This window comes from Salvelinus namaycush, chromosome 22, assembly GCF_016432855.1.
Source record: "Salvelinus namaycush isolate Seneca chromosome 22, SaNama_1.0, whole genome shotgun sequence".
NCBI lineage: Eukaryota > Metazoa > Chordata > Actinopteri > Salmoniformes > Salmonidae > Salvelinus > Salvelinus namaycush.
In genome coordinates, this window is record NC_052328.1 from 4887840 (window position 1) to 4905768 (window position 17929).

The 17929-nt window shown below is 42.1% G+C and overlaps 1 protein-coding gene across 7 annotated transcripts in view; it reads right to left on the reverse strand.

Annotated features, from left to right (window-relative positions):
• LOC120017472 (fibroblast growth factor receptor 2-like) overlaps positions 1 to 17929 on the reverse strand; it is a 108044-nt gene that overhangs the window by 45279 nt on the left and 44836 nt on the right. For 4 of the 7 annotated variants that reach the window (XM_038960233.1, XM_038960232.1, XM_038960237.1 and 1 more), the window contains 3 exons: positions 17002 to 17146; positions 7175 to 7380; positions 6062 to 6204 (listed from right to left, as the gene is read on the reverse strand). In XM_038960233.1, the coding sequence (XP_038816161.1) occupies positions 6062 to 6204; positions 7175 to 7380; positions 17002 to 17146 (494 nt within the window). The remainder of the gene's footprint in view (positions 1 to 6061; positions 6205 to 7174; positions 7381 to 17001; positions 17147 to 17929) is intronic. The other 3 variants (XM_038960234.1, XM_038960236.1, XM_038960235.1) reach the window with 3 other exon arrangements.

The following is a 17929-nucleotide window of genomic DNA, read 5'->3' on the forward strand; positions in this document are numbered from 1 at the left end:
CATGCCCTCTTCACGACTATCTTGGTGTGTTTGGACCATTCTAGTTTGTTGGTGATGTGGACACCAAGGAACTTGAAACTCTCGACCCGCTCCACTACCGTCCCGACAATTTTAATGGGGGCCTGTTCGGCCCGCCTTTTCCTGTAGTCCACGATCAGCTCCTTAGTCTTGCTCACATTGAGGGAGAGGTTGTTGTCCTAGCACCACACTGCCAGTTCTCTGACCTCCTCCCTATAGGCCGCCTCATCGTTGTCAGTGATCAGGCACTCCATGGTTGTGTTGTTAGCAAACTTAATGATGGTGTTGGAGTCGTGTTTGGCCATGCAGTCGTGGGTGAACAGGGAATACAGGAAGGGACTTATTACACACCCCTGAGGGGACCCAGTGTTAAGAATCAGCGTGGCAGACGTGTTGTTGCCTACTCTCACAACCTGGGGGCATCCCATCAGGAAGTCCAGGATCCAGTTGCAGAGGGAGGTGTTTAGTCCCAGAGTCCTTAGCTTAGTGATGAGCTTTGAGGGCACTATGGTGTGCCCACGAAGTTGGTCCGCGCATTGGTCTGCGCATTTGGTCCGCGCATGCTTAGCATGCTTTGAGTACACGTGCCTGGTAATCCATCTGGCCCAGCGGCTTTGTGAATGTTGACCTGTTTAAAGGCTTTGTTTACATCGGCTACCGAGAGCGTTAACACACAGTCATCCAGAACAGCTGGTGCTCTCGTACATTCAGTGTTGCTTGCCTCGAAGCAAGCATAAAAGGCATTTAGCTCGTCTGGTAGGCTCGCGTCACTGGCCAGCTGGCGCCTGAGTTTCCCTTTGTAGTCCGTAATAGTTTTCAAGCCCTACCACATCCGACGAGCGTCAGAGCCGGTGTAGTAGGATTCAATCTTAATCCTGTATTGACGCTTTGCTTGTTTGAATGTTCGTCTGAGAGCATAGCAAGATTTCTTATCAGCGTCCGGATTAGTCTCCCGCTCCTTGTGGAGTAATATACAGACGAAGTCGGAAGTTTACATACACCTTAGCCAAATACATTTAAAATCAGTTTTTCACAATTTCTGACATTTAATCCTAGTAAAAATTCCCTGTCTTAGTTCAGTTAGGATCACCACTTTATTTAAGAATGTGAAATGTCAGAATAATAGTTGAGAGAATGATTTATTTCAGCTTTTATTTCTTTCATCACATTCCCAGTGGGTCAGAAGTTCACATACACTCAATTAATATTTGGTAGCATTGCCTTTAAATTGTTTAACTTGGGCCAAACGTTTCAGGTAGCCTTCCACAAGCTTTCCACAATAAGTTGGGTGAATTTTGGGCAATTCCTCCTGACAGAGCTGGTGTAACCGAGTCAGGTTTGTAGACCTCTTTGATCACATAAGCTTTTTCAGTTCTGCCCACAAATTGGAAGTATGCTTGGAAGACCCATTTGCATCCAAGCTTTAACTTCCTGACTGATGTCGTGAGATGTTGCTTCAATACGTCCACATAATTGTCCTGCCTCATGATGCCATCTATTTTGTGAAGTGCACCAGACCCTCCTGCAGCAAAGCACACCCACAACATGATGCTGCCACCCCCGTGCTTCACGGTTGGGATGGTGTTATTCGGCTTGCAAGCCTCACCCTTTTTCCTCCAAACATAACGATGGTCATTATGGTCAAACAGTTCTATTTTTGTTTCATCAGACCAGAGGACGTTTCTCCAAAAAGTATGATCTTTGTCCCCATGTGCAGTTGCAAACCGTAGTCTGGCTTTTTAATGGCGGTTTTGGAGGAGTGGCTTCTTCCTTGCTGAGCGGCCTTTCAGGTTATGTCTATATTGGACTCGTTTTACTGTGGATATAGATACTTTTGTACCTGTTTCCTCCAGAATCTTCACAAGGTCCTTTGCTGTTGTTCTGGGATTGATTTGCACTTTTCACACCAAAGTACGTTCAGCTCTAGGAGACAGAACGCGTCTCCTTCCTGAGCGGTATAACGGCTGCGTGGTCCCATGGTGTTTATACTTGCGTACTATTGTTTGTACAGATGAACGTGGTACCTTCAGGCATTTGGAAATTTTTCCCAAGGATGAATCAGACTTGTGGAGGTCTACAATTTTCTTTCTGAGATCTTGGCTGATTTCTTTTGATTTTCCCATGATGTCAAGCAAAGAGGCACTGAGTTTGAAGGTAGGCCTTGAAATTCATCCACAGTTACACCTTCAATTGACTCAAATTATGTCAATTAGCCTATCAGAAGCTTCTAAAGCCATGACATCATTTTCTGGAATTTTCCACGCTGTTTAATGGCTCAGTCAACTTAATGCATGTAAACTTCTGACCCACTGGAATTGTGATACAGTGACTTATAAGTGAAATAATCTGTCTGTAAACGATTGTTGGAAAAATGACCTGCACAAAGTAGATGTCCTAACCGACTTACCAAAACTATAGCTTGTTAACAAGAAATTTGTGGAGTGGTTAAAAAACTAGTTTTAATTTCTCCAACCTAAGTGTATGTAAACTTCCGACTTCAACTGTAAATCTAAGTTACTCTCACTCAGTTTGCATAAAATTCTGGCACACTTTGTAATAGAAAGGTCTGAATAGCTACACAGAATTTCTAATAGCTCTCCTTTATACACACAGGCATGTGCAGACACACACACACACACACAGACACACACACACACTCCCCACCCCTAGACCAAGCCCCACACACTCCACACCACTATTACTCATGGTCACAACACCTCCCTAACCTTTGACTCTTTGGTCATAGATTGACCCTCTGATCTTAGTTTGATTGACTGGTGGTGGCCCCGCCCCTGCAGCCCAGTCTTGCGGCTGTCTAAACATTCACACTGGCTCAGGGGCCTGAGGCCAGCACCCCATCACAGAAACACAATCCCTATTCTGTCCACATACATGCTTCCCAACTACCCCACCCCTAGCTCAATGGCACCCATTCTGCACTGGCCCACCACACATAATCAATGTTATTTTTCCTTTCACGCCACCACAAACGTTAGCATTCCTGAATGTTGTGCATTTCCAACACGGCCCCTGAGGCACTTGGGAATGATAGAGGAGGAGCGGAGGGGGACACAGATGAATGAAAGAGAGAGAGAGAGAGAGAGAGAGAGAGAGAAAAGAGCGAGATAGACACACACACACACACAGACAGGGAGAGAGAGAGAGAGAGGGCTCAATTGAGCATGCTAAGGAGAACATTTAGAATTTTCGCAAAACGTTTGCATTCCACCCATAACTCACACAACACAAACAGTTCCTTTCATTGGCACATCAATTACATTTGCTATAACTGACTTGGTCACTTTTTATTGCCATGCAACTTCAATTCTACTCGCGCGCAAACAGACAATCCCGAGTACAGAAAAGAACACATGAGAAATGATTTTCAGAGATAAGGGAATTCTTCTGGGAATGCTTTTGATCCCCTACTGTTAAATATTCACACTAACATGGCTTGGCCTTACACCACAGGCGAAGGCATGTTAATTACCAAAGAGCCAGAGTGTGCTTTACGGCCTGGGTTTTCCCTATTGCTTAATATTAATAACAAAAGACCTCACCACAGCTAAATCACTACAGTGCATTCGGGAATTATTCAGACCCCCTTTTCCACATTTTTTTTACGTTACAGCCTTAGTCTAAAATGGATTCACACATTTTGTTTTACAAATCTACACACAACACCCCATAATGACAAAGCGAAAACAGGTTTGTTGAATTTTTTGCAAATATATAAAGAAATACCTTATTTACATATGTATTCAGACCCTTTTCTATGAGACTCAAAATTGAGCTCAGGTGCATCCTGTTTCCATTGATCATCCTTGAGATGTTTCTACAACTTGATTGGAGTCCACCTGTGGTAAATTCAATTGATTGGGCATGATTTGGAAAGGCATAGACACCTGTCTATATAAGGTCCCACAGTTGACAATGCATGTCAGAACAAAAACCAAGCCATGAGGTCGAAAGAATTGTGGAAAAAATGTGAAGACAGGATTGTGTCGAGGCACAGACCTGGGGAAAAGTACCAAAACATTTCTGCAGCATTTAAGGTCCCCAAGAACACAGTGGCCTCCATCATTCTTAAGTGGAATAAGTTTGGAACCACCAAGGCTCTTCCTAGAGCTAGCCGCCTGGCCAAACTGAGCAATCGGGGGAGAGCCTTGATGAGGGAGGTGACCAAGAACCCAATGGTCACCCTGACAGAGCTCCAGAGTTCCTCTGTGGAGATGGGAGGACCTTCCAGAAGGACAACCATCTCTGCAGCTCTCCACCAATCAGGCCTTTATGGTAAAGTGGCCAGATGGAAGCCACTCCTCAGTAAAAGGCACATGACAGCCCGCTTGGAGTTTGCCAAAAGACACCTAAAGGACTCTCAGACCATGAGAAACAAGATTCTCTGGTCTGATGAAACCAAGATTGAACTCCTTGGCCTGAATGCCAAGTGTCACGTCTGGAGGAAACCTGGCACCATCCCTACAGTGAAGCAAGGTGGTAGCAGCAAAATGTGTGAATCCATTTTAGAATAAGGCTGTAACGTAACAAAATGTTGAAACGGTCAGCCATAGCCATGACACACACACACTAGGGATGTGATACATGGAAACATTTTCTTAACGTTTAAACAGTAATGTTTTATCGGTTTTCCGTTAAAACAATGAGGAAAATGCATAAAATTCCATGTGAATTCACAAAGCAGACGGTCTACATCGCGTTTCCCAAGCAGAGAAAGAGAAAATGTTATAATTTATGCTGTTGCTGCTCTTGCTTTTCAGCTAGCGTCTCTCGGTTTAATGCAGTCAAAACAGGTACTATGTATTCAGATGAGATGATAAATACCAAGCAATTAGTAAGTCTACCAGCGCGAGTCGACTTGCTTGCTATCTCTCCCCCTCGTCACTCATAGATGCACACCGCACGGCCCCTCGTTCCCTGCTTGAGCTTCTCTTTCCTTTCTGCATTACATCTCTGGTTAATGAACTAGCAAAAATAATAAAATGGATACTCCTAACATTACAGCATTGTTGTTTGTTTTGGTATTTTTCCCTTTACGATGAGGACATGTTAGTGGTAGTTGTGTGATAACTGCAACAACTAACATTGTTTTTATAGGCAAAAAAAAAAATGTACATTCAGAATTTTGTTTAAACTTTTTCAACACAGGGTCCTGATCATTAGGCTGAACATTTGAAAACATTTTGCAATAGAAAACAAAAATGAGGGTTTCTTAAATGGACAAGTCCAGGTTGTCCCTTCCTCTTTCAGTCCCTCATTCTTCTGTTTTGTGCCTAATGAACACTACCCTGGTACAGTGTAGTACTCAGAAATGACTCATTGTTCTTTATCACAGTCATAGCCATTACTCACTGGTTAATCATTACAGATAATAAACCATGTTCAATGGTGCTTAATGGTATATTACACCAGACAACAATAGTGCCTCATGTAACAGCCTGCTGATACAATCAGTTAGCTAAATGTTTGCATAAGTTGCCGTTATTATACCATGATGGGGGGGGTAATCTGCTACTATAATGCATATAGTTAGGAGACAATTAAGTAAGGAGCAACTTTCACTTTAAATTGCGAAATCACTGCCTCAACCTCTTACAAATGGGACCCTGCACTGGATTCATTTCTGGGGGTGTTTGCAGTTAGGTAGAAATACTGTACATTCCAACTGAGCAAAAACCTCACTGACTGCAGCTTACAACAGTATGCAGCCAGCCTTGGGCCTCACCGATTCTCAAAGAAATACCTGAGTATAAAGCCACTGTAGGCCACATTCCAGGGGGTCTGTGAAAGCAGTTAAGCAACGCAAATTAACCAATGATTGAAAGACAAATGTCCTATATTGCAGTCTCGCATTGAGTCAGGCAGTGATGTAGTTACTGACATGGTAATCACGTATCTAGGCGTTGCGGGGTTTGCTGAGTGACTGCTATGTAGGAAGCCTGAAATGCAGCCATACCGACGAGGTGCCACACCCTATACCTCCCCCATCCCTATTCCTACTTCGGTTCCTGTCTCTGTCCCTCACCTGTCTCTGGAGAACTCCCAGCGTGGGTCCTCGGGGAGGTCATACTCTGGGATGGGGTCGTCGTGGCCAGCCGAGCTGCGTCGCGTGGTGATGCGGACCAATGGAGTGCTGGAGTTCATCGAGGAGCTGGAGTCATTTGACACCTGTAGGAGGAGACGGATTGGCTGATCACCCGTCTAGATACACTGGTCATATAAAAAAGGCGTGTAGGTGGGTGTGTGTGCACGTGTCTCCATAACTAAAGATCAAATGACTGATATTGATTGATATTGTGCAAATCAACATATTTTCCTTCCCTTTTAAAAACGAGTGAATGCATGTCAGTAATCATTAGAGTTGAGCAACAACTCAGTGCTAGGGAGTAACGTTCAATCTCATGAATGTGTCCATTTATCATGCTGTTGTCATTGTCCTCAGGGCTCCTATCTCCTTTCGTCCTAACCTTACCTTGACACAGGAACCACCCGTCTCTCGCAGGAATGTAATCCAACACTTTTTGTACCTCTTGGAGTTTGTGTTTTTCCCCTTGAGGGAAAAGCATCACTCACAGAGAAGTAGGGGAGCTAGAGCAGGAGCTAGAGGTGATGGATAACAGTGCTAACATGCTCAGACGCCATGCACTGTAGCTAGCCGTCTTTCAGTAGAGTTAACTGGGGCTTAGCACCTCAAGCAGTGCGATGTATTAGTTACAGTATTGTTATGAAAATCCACTTCCCATGAACAGCTACATTTCGTGGGCTCTCAAATTAGAGTACCAGTAACCCAAATGAGTAAGATCTATGTCAGGAGTACAAATTTGGTAGAACTTTTTTTGTGTTTTCCGCTCTTGGTAGGTAAACTTTGGACTATTTTCTGTAATTTGCATATAAATCTGAGTATATAGGGCTTTTCACACTGCTATACCCGAACCGAGCCAAACCGAGCTGTACTGAGCTGGCCTGGTTACACATCCACCATAGTAGCTGAAACCATGAAAATATAATATCCTAGTCAGTACAGTTTAGTTCGGGTCAGCACGATAGTGCGAAAAAATAATGATGTATGAATGCATGTGTGTGTGGAGTTTGTGTTTCTACGGGTGTTAAAGGCCTTGGAAACCCCTTATCTACTTTCTGTTACCTGGCGGCGCAGAGGTATCTGCTTGCTGAGTTTGTGGACTGCTGGCTGATTGCCAAAGTCAGGCTTCTTAGCCGTATTCCTCATCCGGCACACCACCACGATGACCACCATACAGGCGATCAAGAACACCCCGATGCAGTAGATGGCTATCTCCACGTAGTCAGGTGACATCAGACCCGTCACCGTATCTTCGTTACTGGCTGATGGGGGAGGGGAGAGGGTCAGGGAGGAATAAAAAGTGGAACGTAGAGGCACATACTGACTCTTGACACATGCACACACACGTAAACAAACAGACATGGACACACTACATCTGATAGACGCCCATGTATAAACAGAACACACGCCATGGAAACAACACACACACACACACACACACACGTCATCGCTAGATAGACAAACAAAACATAAATAATGACAAAGACGCACACGCAAAAAAAATTCTCTCTCTCTCCTCCTCCTCTTCATCAAACAACCATCTACTTACTGCCCATCTAGGACAGACAGGAAATGCAATTGATATGAGAAGAGGGGGTAAACCAGATCAAAGGGGGCAAACACAGTCTGTTGGAGAGTACATCTTGACTGAGCTCAAGCAGTAGGCTGTGCGTACTATATGCCTACATTCAGGGCTACTTGACAACCACACATGCAGGGTGCAGACACACATTCTCTTTCTCTCAAATACACACGCATGCACTCACACACACGCATGCACTCACACACACACGCTTACTCTTGCTCTCTCCCTCTCTCTTTCTCACACACACGTCACACAGACACACTTCAGAGGGCAAACAAGTGAGTGGTGCCCTTTGTGGTTGTATATGGCCTGAGCTTCCTGTCTGAAAGAAACGGGTGTGGGTCTGTCTCTGAGTGGCTATAGGACCACAGCCTGTTCCATAATGCATGCCATCTACCCACAGCTACAAACAAGGCCCTTGTAATGTGCAGTCAGGGGGAAATGATAACATGTAGGAACCTTTCTCCTGTCAGCATTGTATCCCCTGGTCCAAAAATCACAGCAAACAGCCGCAACATAGACAGCAGGCAGCGCCATGCAGGCGCCACCAGAGCAGATACGTGGAACTAGGGCAATAAATTAAAGATATTATTCCCAAAGGAATTATTATTCGGCTGCCTGTGATCATTTTATCTTGTTTAGAGACAAAACAAGGCTGTTTTCTGCGAGTACATAAAGGCAGTGTTTTCAAAATGCGCCGTCAGCTGTCGGCTAAACAGCCAACAACAGACATTGTCACCCGCCTACTTTTTCCACTTCATAAATGAACTAGGCTTCTTTTCATTTAAAACGTTTAAAGTCACTAGTCAGTCAAGTCCGTATATCTTTCTCCCGCTAGAATGAACTATACGCATGTTCTAGTGATCAACCGTCGGTCACAAAGCGAGCGATGATAGGGAAGCACTGCTGATGTGTCAGTTCACTGTCTGTCCGTGTTTTCTGTTGTGTGATGTGGTTGGCTGCAGTCTAATTTCTTTACACAGAGGAGGGAGAGCATGATGCTTCTTCATCGTCTTCTGCGAGTGAATTTACACCTCCTATAGTGCATTCGGGAAGTATTCAGACCCTTTTACTTTTCCCACATTTTGTTACAGTACGTTACAGCCTTATTCTAAAGTTGATTCAATCGTTTTTTTACCTAATCAATCTAAACACAATACCCCATAAAGACAAAGCAAAAACAGGTTTTTATAAATTGTTGCAAAATTACTACAAATAAAGAACTGATATCACATCTACATAAGTATTCAGACCATTTACTCAGTACTTTTTTGAAGCACCTTTGGCAGTGATTACAGCCTTCCAAGTCTTCTTGGGTATGGCACTACAAGCTTGGCACACCTGTATTTGGGGAGTTTCTCCCATTCTTCTCTGCAGATCCTCTCAAGCTCTGTCAGGTTGGATGGGGAGTGTCTCTGCACAGCTATCTACAGGTCTCTCCAGAGATTGGGTTCAAGTCTGGGCTCTGGCTGGGCCACTCAAGGACATTCAGAGACTCTTCCTGAAGCCACTCTTGCGTTGTCTTGGCTGTGTGCTTAGGGTCACTGTCCTGTTGGAAGGTGAACCTATGCCCCAGTTTGAGGTATTTATCTTTCCCTCGATTCTGACTAGTCTCCCAGTCCCTGCCGCTGAAAAACATCCCCACAGCATGATGCTGCCACAACCATGCTTCACCGCTTCACTTGGTTTCCTCCAGACATGACGCTTGGCATTGAGGCTAAAGAGTTCAATCTTGGTTTCATCAGAGCAGAGAATCTTGTTTCTCATGGTCTGAGTGTCCTTTAGGTGCCTTTTGGCAAACTCCAAGTGGGCTTTTACTAAGGAGTGTCTTCCGTCTGGCCACTCTACCATAAAGGCCTGATTGGTGAAGTGCTGCAGAGATGGTTGTCCTTCTGGAAGGTTCTCCCATCTCCACAGAGGAACACTTGGTCATCTCCCTGACCAAGGCTCTTCTCCCCAGATTTCTCAGTTTGGCCGGGCGGCCAGCTTTAGGAAGAGGCTTGGTGGTTCCAAACTTCTTCCACTTAAGAATGTTGGAGGCCACTGTGTTCTTGGGGACCTTCAATACATTTTTTTAACCCTTCTCCAGATCTGTGCCTCTAAACAATCTTGTCTCGGAACTCTACAGACAATTCCTTTGACCTCATGGCTTGGTTTTTGCTCTGACAGGCGCTGTCAACTGTGGGACCTTAGACAGGTCGGTGCATTTCCAAATCATGTCCAATCAATTGAATTTACCACAAGTGGACTCCAATCAAGTTGTAGAAACATCTTAAGGATGATCAATGGAAACAGGATGCACCTGAGCTCAATTTCGAGTCTCATAGCAAAGGGTCTGAATACTTATGTAAATTCATGTCATTCTTTTTCTCTTTTTTCTAATAAATTTACAAACATTTCTAAAACCATGTTATCGCTTTGTCATTATTATGTGTAGATTCATGAGCAAAATGTTGTATTTAATCAATTTTAGAATAAGGCTGTAACAAAATGTGTATATATATATATACACATTTCCTGATCTTTCTTTTATCTCTGATATAGGAGAGGCAAATATTGAAAATACTATTTTGGTATTTAGAGTCCTGTTTAGTGCAGAATTAGATACCTTCTCTTTGGTGCAGTTTCCTCTCTCTAAAGCTTTTAAACACTATTATTATGTTTTGAATCCTGTCTAGTACAGAATTAGATTCCTTATTCTGAAGGGTCTTGATGTTTTACTTTATTTTCTGTATTTAATCATTTGCCATTTTATACCGTTTTGGAAGGCATTGTAAAGCACAGTGTTCAAACGAACAGCACTAACTGGAGGTTAAACTGCAAAAATTGAGGATTCTGCACATGCCTTTTCAATTGACAATCATGAATGTGTGAATAGGTGCTGTCCTGATTGAATGTAAATTTGCCTAACGGTTTTGATATCCGTTCATGATCCATTACATCTCATGGCACAACGAGTTTAATGCTAACATAGAAATATGCTTTCCCTTCTTCAAACATGCACGCAACATTGTGTGAAAGAATCATAAAATCAAACGTTTTTGAATTACCCACAATCCTCTAAAAACAGAGTCACGTGGCAAGATAGGAAATGCAAGGTTATTAAAACCAGACTTCCAATGAGTTAAATCACTCAATGTTCTCTCTCGTTGGTTATCCTCATGAAAAAGCATTCCACATGAAGCTGAATGAGAGAATGCCAAGAGTGTGCAAAGCTGTCATCAAGGCAAAGGGTGGCTACTTTGAAGAATCTCAAATATAAACTATATTTTTATTTGTTTAACACTTTTTGGTTACTACATGATTCCATATGTGTTATATCCGAGTTCTGATGTCTTCACTATTATTCAAAAATATAGAAAATAGTCAAAATAAAGAAAAACCCTTGAATGAGTAGGTGTGTCCAAACTTCTGACTGGTACTCTACGTGTTCGTGTGAGTCACAACTTTCCACAGAATGGTCATATTAGTGTGTAGCCCAAACTATTCGGATGCTACATACAGAAGTTGGCAGATCGTCTGTACGAATCCCAAGACGGAGAACACCATCGTGTTCGTGAGAGTCTCATCTTTCCATAGAGGGGTCATAGTAGTTTGCAGGCCAAACCGTTCGGACGCTACAGACGATCTTGTGAGAAGACCAATTTTTGGGATGTCTCATGGTCTGACAAATTCCACTCTAGCTCGGTCACCTTTCCCCGCAGAAGGGGTGGTGCAACATAGGCGGATGCGGTGGATTGATACGCATCCAATGCACAAAAAAAACATATCTCTAGCTTAAACTGACAGAGTTTTGGGGGAATTTTTGTATTATGCTAATTTGGACATTGACCTTAGAAGAGTTACAACACACCATGTAATGATTCAAAATATCTCATGATGATGTGTTTCAATACTCCAGCAAAGTTAAGATTTCGTCTCCTTCGAGTTGGTGACTGCTCAGTTGCCACTAGTTTTGGTTTTATAACGCACTTCATTTCAACAGCGGTTACGGGTTGCTCGCGAACAAATGGCTCTTTTTTCATTTGCCTCCCTAGTTTGCATAATGGTAGGCTACTACTACTTTTTGGCAATTATCTGCAGATAAATTCTGAAAACATTTGATGACGATGTTGAATCCTCACTGCAGGAACGATAGGTAGTGGAGAGAGAGCCTCATTCTGGTCCAAAATATGATAAAAGAAAACAGATTGAAGGTTATAAAACAAATGTCGTGATACTTGGCATTATTGAAGATATTTATATAGGACTACTGATTTGATTAAAGTGTCGACAATGGAATAGTCAACTGCTGCTTTCTGTTTAGCAAAGCCCATGTTTAACACCTGCCTTTCTTCAATCAAACCTATAGGTCTATTAACGGGTGTTTGACTTTATAAAAGTGGGGCTGCACAATCTGGCGAGTGGTCTGGGGTTACTCCCCCTGAAAAGTTGTGTATTTTTTATTTTTTCCCCTGCAATTCTATATTGTTTCTCAACAGGGAATCCATGTTCACTTTTCAGAATACAACTTTTTTCTTAGGTTTTTGCCACAATAAATTCAATTGAAAGAGTAGACTAGACTAGTTTTTCTGACTACATTACTAAGAGAAGGTTTAATGTTAAAAAGGTTCTTACTTAGAAAATAGTCCTGATCATATAGGCCTAGACGATATCCAAAACGACTAACAACACACTGAATCCATACATTTTCAGTAATATTTATTGTAAAGTCATGTCTTTCTACTCAATACCACAATTACTTTTACCAATATGGGAGGTAAAGTCGTTTAAGTATTCAATAATTTAGCTGTGTATTTCGGATGGATTCAAGGCATTAGAATGTTACATAGGCCACCAAAATAAAGCTTGTTCTGCAAAAGAAAATCACGGTGGCAAAGACACAGACACACACGAACTCGCGCCGACACAAAGAGACACACATTCATTTAAAACACACACACACACACCCACTCGCGCAGACACAGGGAAACACACATACATTTAGACACACACACACACTATATCAAATACATTGAATACATTGAAAAAAATATGATATTGAAGAAAGTCAAGCCGTAAGTATTGAGGCTGTGACTTTTTTCCCCCTTTTGTATTATCTCAAGGAGAAATAATAAAAAGGAAATAAATGATCAGACCCAGGTAAGAAGCCATTAGGGAATTGGCATCCAATCTCAGGGCACCCACTAACACCGACAGACAATATCATCAAGACAGACAGACACCCTGCTTTTATAAAAACATGCAGTCCGACCCAAAATGTCCCAACTTTCCCCGAGAACCAGGAGAGAGAAAGAGATACGATGTGAAAAAGAGAAAGAAACGAGGGAGGAAGTGGAGAGAGAGACAAAACCCCTCGAGTAAGGAGATACAGTGCATTCATAAAGTATTCAGACCCCTTGAATTGTCCCACACTTTTTCCACAATTCTTTCGACCTCATGGCTTAGTTTTTGTTCTGACATGCATTGTCAACTGTGGGACATTATATAGACAGGTGTGTGCCTTTTCAAATCATGTCCAATCAATTGAATTTACCACAGGTGGACTCCAATTAAGTTTAAAAGATACATCTCAAGGATGATCAATGGAAACAGGATGTACCGGAGTTCAATTTCGAGTCTCATAGCAAAGGGTCTGAATACTTATGTAAATAAGGTATTTCTGTTTTTAATTTTTAATATATTTGCTGAAACTTCTAAAAACCTGTTTTCTCTTTGTCATTATGGGGCATTGTGGGTAGATTAATGAGGGAAAAAAATATGTGATACATTTTAGAATTGCTGTAATGTAACAAAATGTGAAAAAAGGGGTGTGAATACTTTCCGAATGCACTGTATAAATAAATTATATATTTTTTAATATATTTTCCTTTATTATTTTCCCCTAACCCTACCATCCCTCCCCTAATTGGAATAAACTAATGAACAACAACACTTAGGGTTCTACTTCCACCTTATACATACTATATACATTTTACAGTAGTTATCTTTTGTTTGATTTTGTCCCATCCTTCAGCTCCAATCAACCCCCCTTCTATCTCTGAACACCATCCAGTTTTGATTTATATTTTCCATACATTTTTTAACTCTGTTGTGATGTTTCACAAAAGTTCTAAACCTTTCAATTATCATATATTCTACTGACTGTAAATTAAAGACAAAATGGTTTGCTAAGAGTATTATTATATTATTGCTCGACTGACTATAGCTGTGTTTGAATACCCATACTAACATTCTGTATACTACATACTTAATGAGTATGCGCTTGTCTACCGGAATTTGATGCTGTTGCTATTCAACCTCTTACTATCTTGTTAGCATAACATATTACTAGCTAGACATTTTACGACTTCGGATGTGTTGGTAAATTCAATCTGGAGTGCCAGAGTGTGCTCAGAGTGCGCTCTGGGCGTTAGTACGTTCAGAGCATTTCACTATCGGAGCTTTCAGAGCACGCACTGGACGCCAGTCAAGCACCCAAGCTAACTGGCAAACATTGGCTAGCTACTTCCGGATACAAATGAGAGAACACCTCACTCTTACCATTTTACTCGCACTAGCAGAGCTTGTTAAGCTCTTTTCGTGTTATCCAGAGCGTTGGTGACTGTAACTAACTGGCAACAATTGAATTACGCTATACTTTTACTGACACCGGATATATTCAACGGATGAAGAGCGTTAGTAAATGATTCAGTTATTCTGCGCTCTGGCACACTCAGACGAGTGCTCTGGAATCCGAGTAGATAGCCAGAAGGAATTTACGAACGCACCCGAATTAACAATGTCAATTGAGAACGCACACAACTAGGAATGAGTTGAATAATCAAGTCAATAAACATTGGGTAGCTAGTTAGATAGCATCTAGTTCATATACTGGCAAGTTCGATGAAATAGTAACCAACTAACGTTAGGTAGCTAGCTAATACCAGTACATACTGCTGAAATGATATGCTATGCAGTTCGTAAGGATAGCGTAGCCAACATAATGTGTAAAGTAACGTATTTGAAAAGTCATCACATTATTACATTGCTCAACATATTCTTAACATTTGTCATAATTAGTTAAAACTTCTTCAGGATCAGTGGGTCCCCTGTGGGACGTTGCGCTAACATAGGCTAATGCGATTAGCACAAGGTTGTTAGTAACAAAAACATTTCCCAGGACATAGACATATCTGATATTGGCAGAAAGCTTAAATTCTTGTTAATCTAACTGCACTGTCCAATTTACAGTAGCTATTACAGTGAAATAATACCACGCTGTTGTTTGAGTAGAGGGCACAGCTTTGAACATGAAAAGTTATTAATAAACAAATTAGGCACATTTGGGCAGTCTTCATACAAAATTTTGAACAGAAATGCAATGGTTCATTTGATCAGTGTAAAACTTTACACATACACTGCGGCCATCTAGTGGCAAAAATCTAAATTGCACCTGGGCTGGAATAATACATTATGGCCTTTATCTTGTAATCTGAATAAAGGGAAAAATGACATTCTTGAACATGGGGTGAGACATTCTTACTAATCTGCGAGAGAACCAGTTCAGATTGAAGTATAACTTTTGTGTGACTGAAGCCTTTAGTGAGAGGTCTAATGATTTTATATTAAATTATTTCTGCCCTCCGAATTCATATTCATATAAATAAGCCAGTTTAATTTTGTTTGACTTGCCGTTCCAAATAAAATTTAATATTTTTGCTCATATAATTTTAAAAATAAGTCGCTAGGTGTAGGCAATGCCATACGCAAATTAGTAAACTGAGATATGACTAAAGAGTTAAATCAGGGTGATTTTTCCACAAATATACATATCTTATCTATTTTTGACAACTTTCTATTCAAATGTATTGTAGCGAGATCATTTATTTAGTTCGGGATGTGAACACAGAGTATATCCACTTCACCGTCAGACCATTTTATTGGTAACCTACACAGTAATGTAAAAGTTATATTTTTTAGTGATCCAATACGTAATATAGTAGTACACTTATCATAATTTGGTTGTAGTCCAGTGAGTTTAGAAAAGTATCTGGAAAAAGTCAAGGGGTCTGAATACTTTCTCGAATGCACTGTACTTGAGCAATTCGGGGAAGTCGACTTCCGCTCTGGAGTTATAATAAGCCTTTATTAGGCCTAGCTTTCAAAACGTCGCCAATCAAGATAACAGAATATATGGAATACATATTCCTGCTCTAGTATAGACCCTTTTCCAGTACACGACACACTGATGTCACGTACAGATGCGTGCGACTCTTGGCAGCAGTAAGAAAGCCATCACCATCTGCGCCCATTAAACATAACCTAGATTTACACTATTTATTACTTCTAAACAAAATAACTTTGAGGTTCTCATACACTTACAATGTTGTTTTGATTCTTGCTTGAACAGTTGCTAAGATTATATTTGGTTGTGCTCTTTGCCAAATAACTATTTTGGATACAGCAGTTGTTAGCTAGCATGCTAATGCTCATTGACATAGGCTGTAGCAAAAGCTAGCCAATGAGTATAATGCAGTTGATTTGCGATGATGACATAAACATTATATTATGCAGGACATTCATACGAGCCTTAAAATCCAATTATAATCAAAAAGTAGTGTGAAATGTACTCATAAGCAACATGTAAATAAGAACTCCCCCTTGTTCTGCCAACAACTTGCGCGCATCGCCCTCTGTGCGGCAATGTTAAACACAGAAAGGGGTCTATTACACTAAGTTAGATGTTGAGTTGTTGACTGTGTAAGTTCATCATAGTAATCTGATATTTACATTTTTATTTTACCCGTTTTTCTCCCCAATTTCGTGGTATCTAATTGGTAGTTACAGTCTTGTCCCATCGCTGCAACTCCCGTACGGGCTCAGGAGAGACGAAAGTCGAGAGCCCTGCGTCCCCTGAAACACGACCCAGCCAAGCCGCACTGCATCTTGACACAATGCCAGCTTAACCCGGAAGCTAGCCTTACCAATATGTTGGAGGAAACACCGTACACCTGGCGACCGTGTCAGCGTGCATGTGCCCGGCACGCCACAGGAGTCACTAGAGCGCAGGATCTTTAGTGGCACAGCTAGCACTGTGATGCAGTGCCTTAGACCGCTGCGCCACTCGGGAGCCCTATGATATTTTGTTATTTCGTTAAGTTAGGTTGTTTTCACTCCAGAGCGACTTTTCACTTCTCTGTTCTTCTTCCCATAGAAATGATCGAAATAACTTTATTGACTGAACATTGAACCATTAGTGGACAACATTGATAGAGAAAAGGGGGAAAGGGAGCGCAGTATAGTTGAGTGTATATACCTGGAAGCACCGTCAACCAAGCAGTGTGATAGGAGATCCCAATAGAATTGCCCGCCAAGCACGTATACTCCCCAGCATCCTCGTAAGTGACATTGGGGAGGTAGAGGACTTCAATCTCCTTGTCCGTGGTGTTAACACCTGCGGTCTGGGAGAGGGAGAGGAGGAAGGGTGGAGGACGATGAAAAGGAGGAAAGGAAGGGGGGGTGGAGAATGGGACAGGAGGGGTGGAAGAAGAAGGAGGAAGACAAAGGGAGGGAGGATGCAGGAACAGAAGGGAAGATGAAGGATTCGAGTAGAGGATGGATATTTGAGGATAGAGGGAGTTGAAATGGAAGAAAGTAAGATAAAGGGAAAGGAGTCGGAGTAAGAATAGAGGGGAGGGAAGAAGAGAGCAGGAGGAAGCAGATGTAACAATTAAATCCACAACACCAGGAGAGAGGAGAAGCTGGATGGCGTCCATCACTGGTAGGAGAACTGGTGACCCATATATAGAGATAGATGGGAGGAGCTTTAAAACAAACAGGAAGAGCACCTCGTACCACAGGGAAAAATAGGAAACACAATACACAAAAACACTGTAAAGAAAATCCCTTCACCCACAACACCAGAGCCCAATAGTAAGTCCACACCAGGCCTGTGTATGCATGGTGCACACAACCACAGAAGGAGAAGATATGGAGATCACCCAACTGCAGCACCCAACACTAGCCTGTACACTGACACATCACACCTTTCAACTGAGAGAGCGAGAGAGATGAGGCACGTGATGGACATGGCAGGTTAGTGCATGGGTGTGCAGATCCAGTGGGCATTTCCATGGCTGTACAGTCACAGTCAGACACAGTACAGTAGAGTAGCTGGGAGTAAAACAGTAGAACACTGGGAGAGAGTAGGTCAGTCCACAACCCAGCAGGAACCAAGACCAGCA